Raw genomic sequence first — 13,695 nt, 5'->3', positions numbered from 1 at the left:
CAATAGGTTTATTGAGCAAAAACAATGGCTTTGCACGCTCTGCACGTGCGTTTTACATTTTGGTGCATTTATTTGCCGTCATCTCCTAAATGACGACGTGAAATGACCAAACTCAAGGTCCTGTGGAGGGCGTTAGCACATGACGATGAATTTTCAGTTCTCTTTCTACGCTTCCAACGCACTCATACCAGTTTAATTTCTCGACAGTTGCTACACATTTTTGACTCGAAACGACATGAAATAGTTTCGTAGTGATATGAATAACGCGAACTCGTATTTTTAAATGAAGTCCTCGAAGCTGTCGTCGTCCTCGTTTCGTAAGCTCCCTACTATTTTAATTTGACGTCGTTGTCCAGACGAGAATGGCAAAGAAATGTATCAAAATGTAAAACTCACGTGCAGGGCGCGCAGAGCTATTGTTTTTGCTAATTAAACTTATTGTTTTGTGGCGTTCTCGTAGCCGTCGTCGTGGTTCTTGTTTAAGGTCCTTTTGAGGTTATCATGGAGGACGCGAGCAGCTGAGGAAAATGTCAAATTCTCGTCCAAACATCCACACCATTCATGTCAATTTTTGTGCCTGGAATGATGATACATACTATCGGCCATGCCGAAAGAGATGGAGTAATCGCGAAATGAAATGAAATGAAATGAAATGATTGCAATAACCGGAAATAATAGGGAGTTTAAGTTCTACGACGCGACGACAACGAAAGCGTCACAAATTTTGCATATTTAATGAGGAAAAACAATAGCTTTGCAAGCTCTTCACGTGCATTTTTTTTTTTACACGTTTTCGGCAAATCTGCTTCGTGAAATGACCAATTCTCAAGTTTTACGGAGAACGTGAACACAAGGCAATGAATTTGAACTTTCTGTCGTAGCTTCAACACCGCACCTCCTAATTCACTTCCTGGAAAGTTGCGCTAGTTTTTAGAAGTTAGACAAACCGACACAATGACGAAAAAGATTAATAAACCTGAGCTTGCAATTTTAAATGACGTTTTCGTTACCGTAGCGTTGTAAATCTTAAACTCCTTAATATTTTTAGATAACGTCTCGGCTCGTAGCCATTTGTCGTCGTCCTTTTAAGCTCCCTCCCTATTTTCTCACGACAAGAGTCGAGTTCTCATTATGTTGTTAGTGTAGACGGTTCTATATTTCCGGAAGTGTTTGTCAATACAAATATATTTGGTTCTCTAACAATACCTTCTTGGTTCTATTCCTGTTCGTATTATAGTGGGGTGTCTTACTCACCAACATACAATATAGATGGTTTGCAGCCAATCTTTAGACACAGATAACAATGATTGCTCGTGGACGAACAAAAGGAGTTAATTAGAGATCTTTTGTTTTCGTCCACTAACATGGCGGCAATGACGTAACATGAAAACTACTAATAGGACAAGTAAAAAAAGAAAAGCTGAAAGCCTACCATATGCAGTGTTAGTTATTATTCTTTGTACTGTATCATTGACTTGTTTTTATCCTCGTTTATGGTTTTTGTTTGTTAAAAAAAAAAGGGCCAGTAAGGAGCAAGTGAAAGCGGAGTACTTTTCACTAAGGTAAAATTTCTATTGGTAATTGAATGTTGGGGGCCCGCTCTCAAGCACTTTGTTTTTGCCCTTTCACAGTTTTGGTGGATTTGGATCCGCCACTGTGTTGTGAGACGTATGAGTCCACTATAACATGGTGACCCATTGGACTAAAACGGATCCTGATTTCCTGAGCAGCTCTCTGTTATCGGCAAGTCAGTTGCACTTCGAACAACGATGAAGTTGAAAAATCGATATTTTTTGGCATCCGCGTCTCTGCCGAGTTAAATCTCACAGTCATGTACACATTGATCCCACAGATCCACTGACAAGACACACACAAGATAACGTGCGCTCAGGTTGTCAATACTTCACTCACCAAAAACAGTTCTTCATCAAATAATTTCCTTGATTGAAGTGATCATTCTATAATGATGGCATCTCTTGGAGCCATTGCCTCGCCGGCCTTCTTCTAAATTTCAAACCAACCAATAACGAATTCGTTCAATATTGTCCCATGATCAATCTCACTAAACATCAATCGGCTTACCTGCCACCTGTGAAGTACACAAAAGCCGTCTGACATCTAATATATGACGCAGCTGCACAGCAGCACGGATTTTAGCACGGATTCTTGAGGTACTCTGCATGCCGACGACGTGAAATTACCAAATTTGAGGTTTTGACGACAAAGTGTGCATGCAACAGAAAATCTTTCATTCTCTATCAGTAACTTTGTAACCGCTCGTACCAATTTAGTTTTAGGATACTTGGCCCAAATTGTAAGAAGTGAACGAGATAGAATAACCGCGAAAGACTTCGGTAAAGCAAAGTGATATTTTTAGGTGACATTTTCGTTAACGTCGCTGTCGTAGATCTTAAGGTCCCCATTGTCCCTTAAGCCTGGTTTTCACTATTGACGCAAGCATAAGCACAAGAAGCATACGCAAACTCAGTAGCTTGTTGTTTATTAGAGCCTTTTGTTCAAACAACAGACACTAATTAATAACAAGTAAATGTGCTTGCGAGTGTTGCTTGGCTTACGCTTGCGTCGCTAGTGAAAACCAGGCCTTGGGCAAAGACGACGATGACGGCTACTCGAATTTATTAAGAAGTTAGCATTATTAACACCTTCCCCTTCCACTTGTGTTACCAGAAATGTACAAGACGTGATGAGAAGAAAACTTGATTTTGATAAACGACACGATGTGCCCCATGCACATGTTGAGGTTACATTAACACAAAAATTATGATAAAATAAGTGTTTTGTTGATAGTGGATGAGCCTTAGTTGACAGCAACTTTTATTTCATAAACTCAGAGCAACGAGTGAAACTAAACGTAACATGATTAAAAAAGCCCAGCTCAAAGGAAGCAACCAGTTGGCTATTGACACAGCATGGTTAAGTTGACAATCAGACCTGGGTTGCTCGAAGCATGGTTAGCGCTAATCAGCGTTAAATACCACGGAAACCTATAGGTTTTGATACCTTGTAACCAACGGTTAGCGCTAACCAGGCTTCGAGCAACCGGCCCCAGAACGTCAGTGGTAGACGCGGAATTTGAACCAGAAACAGCCTGTTGGAAAGGACCATTGAATTATTGCTAGGTTAGGGTTATGAGAACTGTTTTATCTCTTGGCAGTCATGTTGGGAGACACTTTGTCAGTCGTTTATCACCAGCGTTTTGGGAAATTACTTGATTGATTAAAGGTTACTTTAAACAGGTTTATATGTAGTCTCATTGCATGCATTTTAGCCTCCCACGCAGACTCTCTTAGGAATTCATCACGCGTTCCTCTCCCTCATGGGGAGCTACATGCATTTCTGATACCTTGCAAATTAGCACTGAGTTCACTGTTCTGAGAAATCTGAGGTCAGACTTGTCGTTGAAGTAGAGTATGTTTTTTTCAAATTGTTCGGCACATTCACCGATAGTTTCCGGTGGATAAGAGAATCAATCTTAATAATCCATTGTAATTATTTCGTCGTGTTTAGATCAAAACACTCGGAACTGATGTTGTCAGTTTATGCAAGAGCTTGCAAAGGTCAGTTTCAGAAACTGATAAATTCTGGGTGCCGGAGGCTTTTTTTAGTTTGATTTCTTTGTCTGTGTTCCGCCGGTCCACCCAAAGTCTTTTATTAGTCCTTTGATGAATTCTATTGTTGAGCCTGACTCAAGCTGATAACGATCGGGATAATGATGATATGATCCCACGCGCACGAGATTGACCGACTATGTCACCAGAAATCAACCGGAAGAACGGAAGAATGGGGAGAGGCTACTTTGGCCAGCGGAGACATTGATAGCGTTGTACAAGGTTTGTGTACCACTTTTGAAAGTCGAGGCCAGGAATGCTCTTTGCATGTTCGATGTCTACGTTGTTTCTTTCTTTTGAAGAAAATCAATAGATATTCGATTTTTGCTCAGAATAATTGTGACCACAGCACACTAGATCGAATGAAAATGGTTGCCCTTTTATAAAAGCTCCGCAGGCGCCGCAGCTGGTATTTCTGTAGGTGGTTTTTCTTGACCTTTGAAGTTACAGGTTAAATACGATCAATCTTTTAACTTGTGAATGTCTTTATCTCGATATCTATTCCCTATCTGTCGATACAGCACAGTAATGACTTTGTTATCTTTCTCCGTGTGAAAGTAATGGTAAGTGTGAAAATTGTCCATGCAGAGTTACTTCTTTTGGTAAGCCTGTGAACAAACGAATATTTTTTGAGTGATAATTTCATTTTTGCCTATTGTTTATCTGAGATTGTTTAGTAATAGCGTGTTGCAATTGACACCCAAGGTGGACAATTAAAACGGGTTCTTCATTCGCTTTGTCTTTGTACCTTGCTGGAGCCAATTGCGAAACGTTCTTTGTTCATCCAAAATCACTAAATAATTGGACCATTGTTTCTTCTCTGACCACAAAATGCAAATTTTCGGTGAATCCCTTGTCGACTTGAAGGCACCAGAAAATCATTATAATTATTAATGTCTGTTCTTTGTTCGGAACACATCTTTTATTGCCGTCAAAAAGTAACATCGTATTTCACGTAGCGGAATGTGTTGACGGGTGCTGATGGAAGAACGCTCTGACAAGACTTTAATGATATTTTGGTTTGGCTTGAGTATGGTACGTCGATAATTTAATTTGTTACTCGTTCAAATTTTATCAGACGGTCATTTTTTATGGGGACGTGGAAATGCTTGGAATTTTGGTTTCTTCCTCGGTGCAGCATTGATAGCGTTGTTTGCTTTTAATTTATGATAAAATGAAACGATCCATTGCGGGAGAACATTATACTTTACAGCGAACAGACTATCGTTCTTGACATAATTTTCACGTCTTTTTATGATAACGTTGTAAATTTTGACATCTGTTTACACAGGAATTGTAGTCAAGTGTTATTCCAGTGGTATTGAAAACAAGAGAAAATTGAGAAAGTAAATTGGAACTTTGTGTTGACGAAAATGACGATGTTCATGCCGAGGCAAGATACTGAAGGGATGATTAACATGGCGCCACAGGACCCGACACATCAGAAAAGATGGAAAACACGGCTGCACCGATTTCAAAGCACCGTAAGACGGTCTGTTCGATTGAAAAAAGGTAATTCGCGAGAATTAAATAATGAACATGGGAACATAAATCTTGCACGAGGTGATCGGGGCGCTAAACGTTTCACGACGCACGTGAAAGAGGAAAGTCTGGTAACGGAACAACAACATCGAGATGCGGTATCGCTTGAAAGGACGAAAGCAAATTCACAGTCGCATTGTCAAAATGGGAAAATACTATTCGCCAGTGCGAGTTTGGATAAGCAGAAATGTGAGAAAATCAAAACAAATGAGAAAAATAATCGGAAAGAAAAGGAAATTACCTCGGGATCGTCTTCCAGCAAAGATCACGTCAGTGAGTTGGCAGATTGTGGTAAAAAGACATCAAAGTTGAAGAAAAGATCACAAGGATCTAAACAACAGAAAGCTTACACAAACAACCAAAGAATGTCAATCTCAAAATCGAAGAGCTTAAGCATACTGACAAATTTATTTAAGCGATCTTATCATGCAAAGGACAAAAATGAGCGTGGGAAAAGTCTGACGTCGCAAACGTCCTCGTCGAAAGACCTTTCACCAGATAACAGCACTAATTTGAATACGCTGGCAACAGATTCAACAGTTAGCTTATCATCTATTGATTCTTATGAAGAGAGTGATTCACAGCTTAACAGAAGGAAGTATTACTCGTTGAAAAGATCAAAAGGATCATTGATTTTTCCGAAAAAGACCCTTCCAAGATCGTTCTCCTGTGATGACTCAATGGATTCTCGCAATCCTGTAATGGAAAAATCGAAAACAATAGCTTCGATTCCACCTTGCATTCGAGTTGAAGAATACCGTGAAAACTTCGGAGTTTTGGAGAAGGCTAGGACTGTAGAATTCGCCCCTTTTTCTTCGTGCGGATCATTGGATCTTGGTAGCAGTCTAGCAAATGACGATCCATCTGATGTGACAGGATGTTCGCATGTGGTGGAAATACCGCTCGCACGTGAAGTGAATCCTGTGGTAAGTGCTGTTTGTCGAAATGGCCGAGTAATACAAGAAACAGTGCCAAATATCAACCACCGAGCCGCAAAGAACAGTGACGCAGAATTTCGACACTCAGCTCCTCCTCCACGGCAATATTTGATTCCCAAAAGCTCATCAAATATTGGATCGACACTTTCCTCTGAAAGGAAGAAGGATATTGCTACGAGTAATGGTAATAATCATCAAATTGAACAGAATACCTCTGAAGGTGCATCAAAATTATCCGAAGAGAAAAACTTTACCCAGGAAACAACTGATTGTGGAATCGAGTCGGATGACTTGCACTCTGATATGGGAAACAATTCATCTTATGGACAAAAACCACGAAAATTCAATCCAAAGGACGCAAAACTCAAATTAGAAATCCTTCGTTCCTTCAAGAAAAACGGAAAATCGTTCTATCTACAGAATGCTTGTGATGGTGAAGCTGACCCGATCATAGAAGAAAGCGATTTTATGGAAAGTATAGAGAATGAGGGGTTTAGTTACCCCACAAAACCCATCCGTGCAGTAAATGGCTGGACAAAAGACAAATCTGGTTCTTTGTGTAAAGGCACTGAAGCGCTAGCAAACTGCAAAACGATGATTGATATCCTTCAAAGGAATAATAACGAGCAGGATTTTTTGGACGTTAAATCAACAAAAGGTGATGATATCACGGAGGAAGGAGACAAAGAAAGGGCGATCGGAGAAGAAAAGCTCTCCGCAGAGAGCGCAGAAAGTTTACACAACGAAACAGTAAACAAAGAGGAAAACGTTTGCGAAGAAAGCTTTTGTTCTTCAATTTGTGGACAAACAGAAGGAGTCCAGTCAACACAAATACCGGAATGTTTACCTTGCGTGAAAACTAGACAGGAGTTAACGCATTGTCATTCTGCACCGTGTTCGCCAAGATCTTTGGAATCATCACGAGACACAAGCGACCCTGGACTGGATAAACATCATTTGGGTGAACAAACTTCTTCCGAGTTATTTATAAACAGATCAAGTAAGATTTGCGACGCGCAGCACGGATTTGTTGAGAAAGAAATAAAGGATCTTAAAGTAAATAGTTTACCGAGGTCAACAAAGCAATCGCTGTTGCCCGGGGAATTAAAAGCAAACATGTATCACAGTTTTCCTGATATCAGAAAACTGCTCACCAAACACCATTTATCGGTCAACCTTTCAGGTAGTACTGAAAGTGTCAATTCAGCTTGTAGCTTAAATGAGGACAGTGACTATGACACGGACATATCACCTGCAGAGAACGATAAGTCACCGTCTCCACTTTCGTTGGAGCTTTCAAGATGTCCAAGAACTGGTGGAATTTTGAAATGTCGCTTGAAATCAGATCACCTTCCAGAAGAGCGCGATTGGTGTGATATAGCAAGGATTTCTCCAAGGTCACCAGTCCAAGTTGTTCTTTCTAACGAAAACCGATCTGTATCTTGTATCCAACTGGATAACAACAATGACAACCCTTCCTGCTTTAGTCCACCGCCGTATGTCAGGCCAAGAATACAGAGCCTCGAGGAATTACCACCTTGCACTGCAAAAGTCATATTGAGAAAAAAGAAGAGTATCATTCGGAAAACCAGAATGAGACATACTGCTTCGTTGACATCTGTTGACGTGTTAAACGACATGATTAACAAGGGGAAACGTCACTCATATGGTGGCCATGACGACAAATTGTTCCTGCAGTTACCTCACCTGCTTCAGAGATGCAACAGCTCGGAAAGTTGTAACAGTTGTAACAGCTCTCAGCAATCCATCAATTCATCGTCATCGTTTGTAGAAAATGACCTTGGCAGCACTCTCTCTGTTAATTCAGAACTTTCCCTCCCCGGTAAAAATTTGGACGTGAATCTCAATCGTTCGCGCAGTGTTCCTGGATTTCTTGGTATTGCCGATATGCGTCAAAATTCGCCAATACCTGAGGAAAGAGCTTCATTGTCCGAGTTGGAATGGCCCCTCGATTCAGCAGAACATAGTGGTGACGAGGAAGAAGATGAAGATGATGATGAAGATGATGAGGTAGGTTTTTTTTTTTTAATTTCTGTCAACTTTCTGATATTTAACAGGAAGTGCTTTGCGTGAGTTTATAATGCAGACATCCTAACTGGCTAAACCACAAGAAAAGCCTACCTCATTATCTTAATGAGGACCTAATAATGATCATTTTTGGACACCAAAATCAGAATAAAACCTCACGCTACATCGCCCTCCGAAAAGTACCAACTTAACAGAAATAAGAAACAATTTATGGCCCTTGGAATCAAATAAAACGTGTGTAACTAACCTCAGCGTGAGTTTTTACTCTGATTGGTGTCCAGGGCCCGGTTGTTCAAAGCCGATTAACGCTAATCCCAGATTAAAAATTAGCCAAGAAGTTTATTTCTCTACTCCCACATGCTGTTCGACGCTGATATTCGGATAAAATTTACATTAGTAGATGTTGATCTTGAAAAACAAAAATAAGCAAAAGAAACTTTAACCAAAAAGTTGAAAACATGAAACAAACGTTTACGCTAATCCTGGATTAAGTGAATCGGCTTTCGAACAACCGGGCCCAGTAATTTAAAAGTGTGGTTTGTGGCGTTTTTTATTTTGACCCCTCAACATTTGCCCTCTTGGAATTGTGGGCAATTCTTTTTCTCGTACCTTACCCGGCACAGTCCCAACGGGGTGAATTAAGGTGAGTTTGCGTGAGCGAGCTAATTTTCGCACAGTGTGACAACAATACCACAACACAGTTATTTTTGAATCATTACTTTTTTCGATATTAGCTTTGAAATAAAAATTAGCGATGTGAGAGAACCACGTTTGAATCTCTCCGAGGTCATTTCAAATTTTCCTTTTTTTATATTTTCAAAAAATGACCCAGGAGAGTTCAAACGTAATTCTCTCATATCGCTAGTATTTATTTAATACACAGTTACTTTTAGATTATCATGGCCTGAATGTAAAATTTCCTGTGGGAAGGAGAGTTTTGCATACGAATATTGAATATTGGCTTCAGGGTGAATCAATACGTCTATTAAATTAAAAGTCTCCTTCTTATGCTTCCCACCACGTAATATAAAATTATACAAAAAAAGAAAAAATTGGCCTGCCCCTTTGGTGTTCAACATCAGATGTTTAGACGAGAAAATTGGCGTTTGTTGCAATACCATAAATTATGTACGATGCAAAGTGTCTCCTCTTGCCATTAATTGCTAGCTAGACAAGCATGAAAAAAAGAGCTATTAGAAGAGAAATAGCAATTTCTGTGAAAGTATCGAAATGGCGATTTTTCGCAAAACAGCAAAGGGGGCACCAAGGAAAAATTAGGAAATAGAGCGATGGAAATTAGCCAAAGGAACAATACAATGAACAAGGACGACGAGAGAAGAACTCGTGAATGACGCTTGGCCGGGTGACATAGTACTTCAGCAGCGCGAAAGAAATATTTCAATGATCCTTATCTTGACGTATAACGTGATAAACATGTTTCAAATTAGATTTTTTTTTTCTTTTGACATTCAAAAAATTAATCCTCTGTTTATTAAATTATGCTCTTTAATCTTATCTCATAAAACTGAATCTGACTGTTTATTGTTTCAGAGTTATTATTTTCAAAGAGGATTCGATTATTTTCTTAAGTGCATAGGTTGAAGTCGCGTTGATTAGATTAAAGTGCCGTTGATCGATGCAGCTGGCGACATAAAAGAGAGAGAGAGCATTTGTCACGCTACCTTGAAGAAAAAGTAAAGTTTTAAGTATAAATAAACCTTGTTTTTTCATTTCGGAAATCAACAGGACGGGAGGTTGCGCAACTGACAAGTTGTCAGGGATTTTTTGTAAACAAAAACGGTAGCAGAGAGTCTGTGTTTAAGTTTCTCAGTTTGTGCATTGTGGCGAAAATTTGCAACAACATTGACTTGAAACACGGAAAACCATGACTTATTACACTGATATGCATGATTCAGTGCCGATCGTTGAAGAGCATCAATGATTGTCTGTAGAGGATGCACAAGCGAAACAAAATTTGCCATTATGATGTGTGATAGTATCTGGACTTAGCAACGTCAATAGTGATGTTATCACCTATCATCGAGGTACGAAGGTTAAACTTCTTATTGTACAGTTGTCTTGTCTTCCACCTCAATCAAAACTTGTCTGCGTCACCGTCAATATGCGAGGTCTTCTCGCTGTCTTGAAGAATCACCGGTCAATATTTTTTCCTGTTAGTTGTGATCATACGTAAACTTGTACACGAAGTTAGTTGTGCTAGGCCTTTCTCATGTATTGGGCATTTATTTTCTTACAAAGTCGGTCATTAATTTATCAGCAATTCATTTTCGGGATATCTAGCGGTGCTGATACTGCAGTTAATACTTGCTACCAGTCCGTGTTTATCCATGTCATCTGTTTTGAACATGATTGCAGTTTAAGATTTAAAATGGGTTAAAATTGCAATATGTGTCTTAATTCGAATGAAATCCTTATATTGATCAATAGTCGTTCCTATTACTGTTTTTGCAGTGCATGCATGTAAAATACTGTGTTTGACTTCTCGCCGGTTTCATCCGTACGAATTTTGAAAATTCATTCAGCAATTCTTTGTTTGGATGCCAAAAGCCGCTTAATTGATAGACAAACAATTGTCTTCATGCAGGTATCGCTTGACTAATAAACATAGTGTAGGCTGGACCCGAAATCAACGGGAAGAAAGGCATTTGTATAAGATTTTTTTCCACTTCGGCGTCAGCTGAGGAAAATCCTTCCGTCCAGTCGAGCTGTTTTTTATCTCGCGCGCTTTTTCTCCAACGCTCTACGCTTATTTACTGTTTTACTGACACCCGATTTGACAGTCGTGGGAACATTACAAAAGTGAATGTCATTTGCGTGAATTCGCATTTGTTTGAAGTGCAAATGTATCTCACTGAGTTTACAAACATTGCATGCGTGGACACGCGTGATGATTTCAGTGCAATGCTCAAAATTGATCGAAGGGTCACGTTCGTTCCATTGATTTTCTTTTTACATGTACGGTGCTTCTTTACTTTGCTTCACATGTAAGAAAAGCTAAATACATTAGGTTCCTACGATACATGGATTTCCGTATGCCAAGCGTTGAAAAATATATTTTGTTTCCAAAGGTATCCTTGACAAAACATTGAAACCCTGCAAATTTTGATACTCCATGATGGGACTTTTCGTTTGCAACTGTCACAGCGAAAACCGGAAGCAGCTTGGTTTTCGTATATCCGTCGAAGATAAAGTTAAGAATTTTTCCTTTGTAAAGTAAACACTGAGTTAAACAGTTTCCCAATTAAATTTACATTTTCTGGGGCAAACGTGACTCGAAAGAGTGCTCTCATAAATATAAGGTATTCAAGTCCATATCACTTTTATGCGGGTGCTCAATGTGAAGTTTTTTTGCTGATGTCTGTTTGCGTAGTAGATACGCACTTTCATTTTTGCGGTAAAACATCTTGAAACACAAACGAAAGTTCCTGAACTTTGAATTAAGTTGCTCGATATTCAGTGTCTCGATCAATCCCACTCAAATCGCTCGCCTTGATATACGAGGCCATAGTAATTGGAAATGGCTGCAGTATTAACCCTGGCAATAGGGCAAAAGCTAATTAACCAATAAAACCCGTTAATTGTTTAATGTGGTGCGATATGGCCTCCTCCGTTGAAAAAGTGGATGGGCTTCTTCACTGTTCAAACTTTGGTTAATGCTAACCTTGAAACATTCGAAGAATATTACTGGAGAGATGTCGAAGCTCAGACAATTTTAGAAAATGAGCAGAATTTTTTCTTGAGAGTTCGAAGAGGAAGATGTGAATTCCACGCACCTTTGCGTTATCGTGAAAATATTCGTCGATATAACTCACTCTGACCTCTCAGCGATTTCGCTTAAGACTCATAATAATAGTTTTTAGCGAGGTGCTTCAAAAGAAAGAGGCCTGATATTTTGTGTTGAGAAAATGTTAAAAACAACGTGTTTTTGTCGTTTGCGGTTTGATAACTGTGGGGTAAGCGGAGACATGAAAAGGGGTAATTACAAAGATAATTGTTTTTCTTATTTTCTTCGTTTTCTTATTTGCACGTTACCTAATGGTTTCGTGACATTTGTGACCGTAGCCATGATTGCAGAGGGCAAAAAATAAGACGCTTTAGTTAACGGTTTAACACAAATTTCTGCAAGTAATAAAAAAATGCAAAGGACAAAATAAGTTCCTTAAGAACCCTGGCAGTATCAACCAGGCCACGTGCAATTCAACATTATATTGTATTTGTGTACTTAATCACTTGTGTGGTTTCCGGTTTCGTGCAGATGGATGTACCAGAGGCTTTTGCGGAAGCTCTGTGGGATCACGTGACCATGGACCCAGAAGAGCTGAGTTTCCAGGCGGGTGACATCATCACTGTGCTTACTATGACGTCATGTGACTGGTGGTTTGGACAGGTTGGGGACCTGGTTGGCTGGTTTCCAGCGCCGTTTGTCAGGGTAAGTAAGAAACCTAGGCACGCAGTGCGTGCAACGATCTGCCCACTGAGAGCGCAGTTTGATGACATTTCCTTGTTCCGTAAACAGACTAAGTAACTCCAAACTGTTTAATCTGAACTATAACGAAAAGCAAGTCTCGATACACAGCATGCACTCAAAGGCAACAATGTACAAAATTATATTTAACTCATTTTTGGTAAAAAAAAAAACTGATAAGAGATAGTGATGATAATATTTTTTTCAAGTGGGAAGGGGTGATGGAAGAACGAGATAGAAGCCGTTAGGATTACTTGAGGCGTAATCCATCTGATTTTGCATTCACTTTACAAACATTTCTCTTTAGGTGCGCATTTCTCAGACACTAGCTGCAGACGAAACTAAACTCGCTGCACCCGTACGAACAAGGAAAGGAACAAATGAGGGCTTCCTATCTGATTCTGACGTCCGATCACGTGTTGTCTTGGAGATCTTGAATACGGAGAGAGATTATGTGAAGAATTTAGAGGATGTAGTAGAGGTGAGATGTAAAACTTTAAGGAAATGGTTTTATAGAGCAGTTTTCAATCGAGTGTCGTACAACCAAAACCAAAGTAATTACCTTGGCCAATCAAAAAGGTCGGAGACAATCCAGTAAACCAATCAAAAAAAAAGTAAATTACACGTAGCCGACACAAAGCGCGGGAAAATGTGCACGCGCAAGCCACGATTAGTTTGGGTTTCACTCTGATTGGTTGAAAAAATGGCGCGAGAACATTGAACCAATCACGCACTGAGTGAAGTAATCATAAACCAAAGTAATTCACTTATTACTTTCGACACTCAATTGAAAACCACTCTAAAAGAATTTGAGTGTTCAGGATATGCTTATAGGAATCCCTACAGAATTGTTAAGGTTGTGGAAGAATTTTTTTTGCCGCAAGCGTCGAGTCTCCTGCTCGTCACTGTCGTAAACCTTCTCGCGCGCTTTGTACCAGTTACCCGCGCGTTTTCCCGTTGCTCTGCGTCACTCTCCTTATCTGGCTTGATGCCTTTATAGAAAGGTTTGACGAAATTCATAAAGGTCATAAAATAGGGGAAAACGTTTGGT

At 39.6% G+C, this 13,695-nt stretch overlaps 1 protein-coding gene across 3 annotated transcripts in view; it reads left to right on the top strand.

Moving 5' to 3' along the window:
- LOC137983917 (uncharacterized) overlaps window positions 1-13,695 on the top strand; it is a 25,803-nt gene that overhangs the window by 6,066 nt on the left and 6,042 nt on the right. For 2 of the 3 annotated variants that reach the window (XM_068831074.1, XM_068831076.1), the window contains exons 2-4: window positions 4,921-8,140; window positions 12,435-12,608; window positions 12,952-13,125. In XM_068831074.1, coding sequence (XP_068687175.1) covers window positions 5,003-8,140; window positions 12,435-12,608; window positions 12,952-13,125 — 3,486 coding nt within the window. In that variant the 5' untranslated portion in view covers window positions 4,921-5,002. Of the gene's footprint in view, window positions 1-4,535; window positions 4,665-4,920; window positions 8,141-12,434; window positions 12,609-12,951; window positions 13,126-13,695 lie in introns of those variants that run through there. The other variant, XM_068831075.1, reaches the window with a different exon arrangement.

This window comes from Montipora foliosa, chromosome 13, assembly GCF_036669935.1.
Source record: "Montipora foliosa isolate CH-2021 chromosome 13, ASM3666993v2, whole genome shotgun sequence".
Classification (NCBI taxonomy): Eukaryota; Metazoa; Cnidaria; class Anthozoa; order Scleractinia; family Acroporidae; genus Montipora; species Montipora foliosa.
Note: the sequence above shows the minus strand (reverse complement) of the source record. Positions and strands in the feature narration are given on the sequence as shown.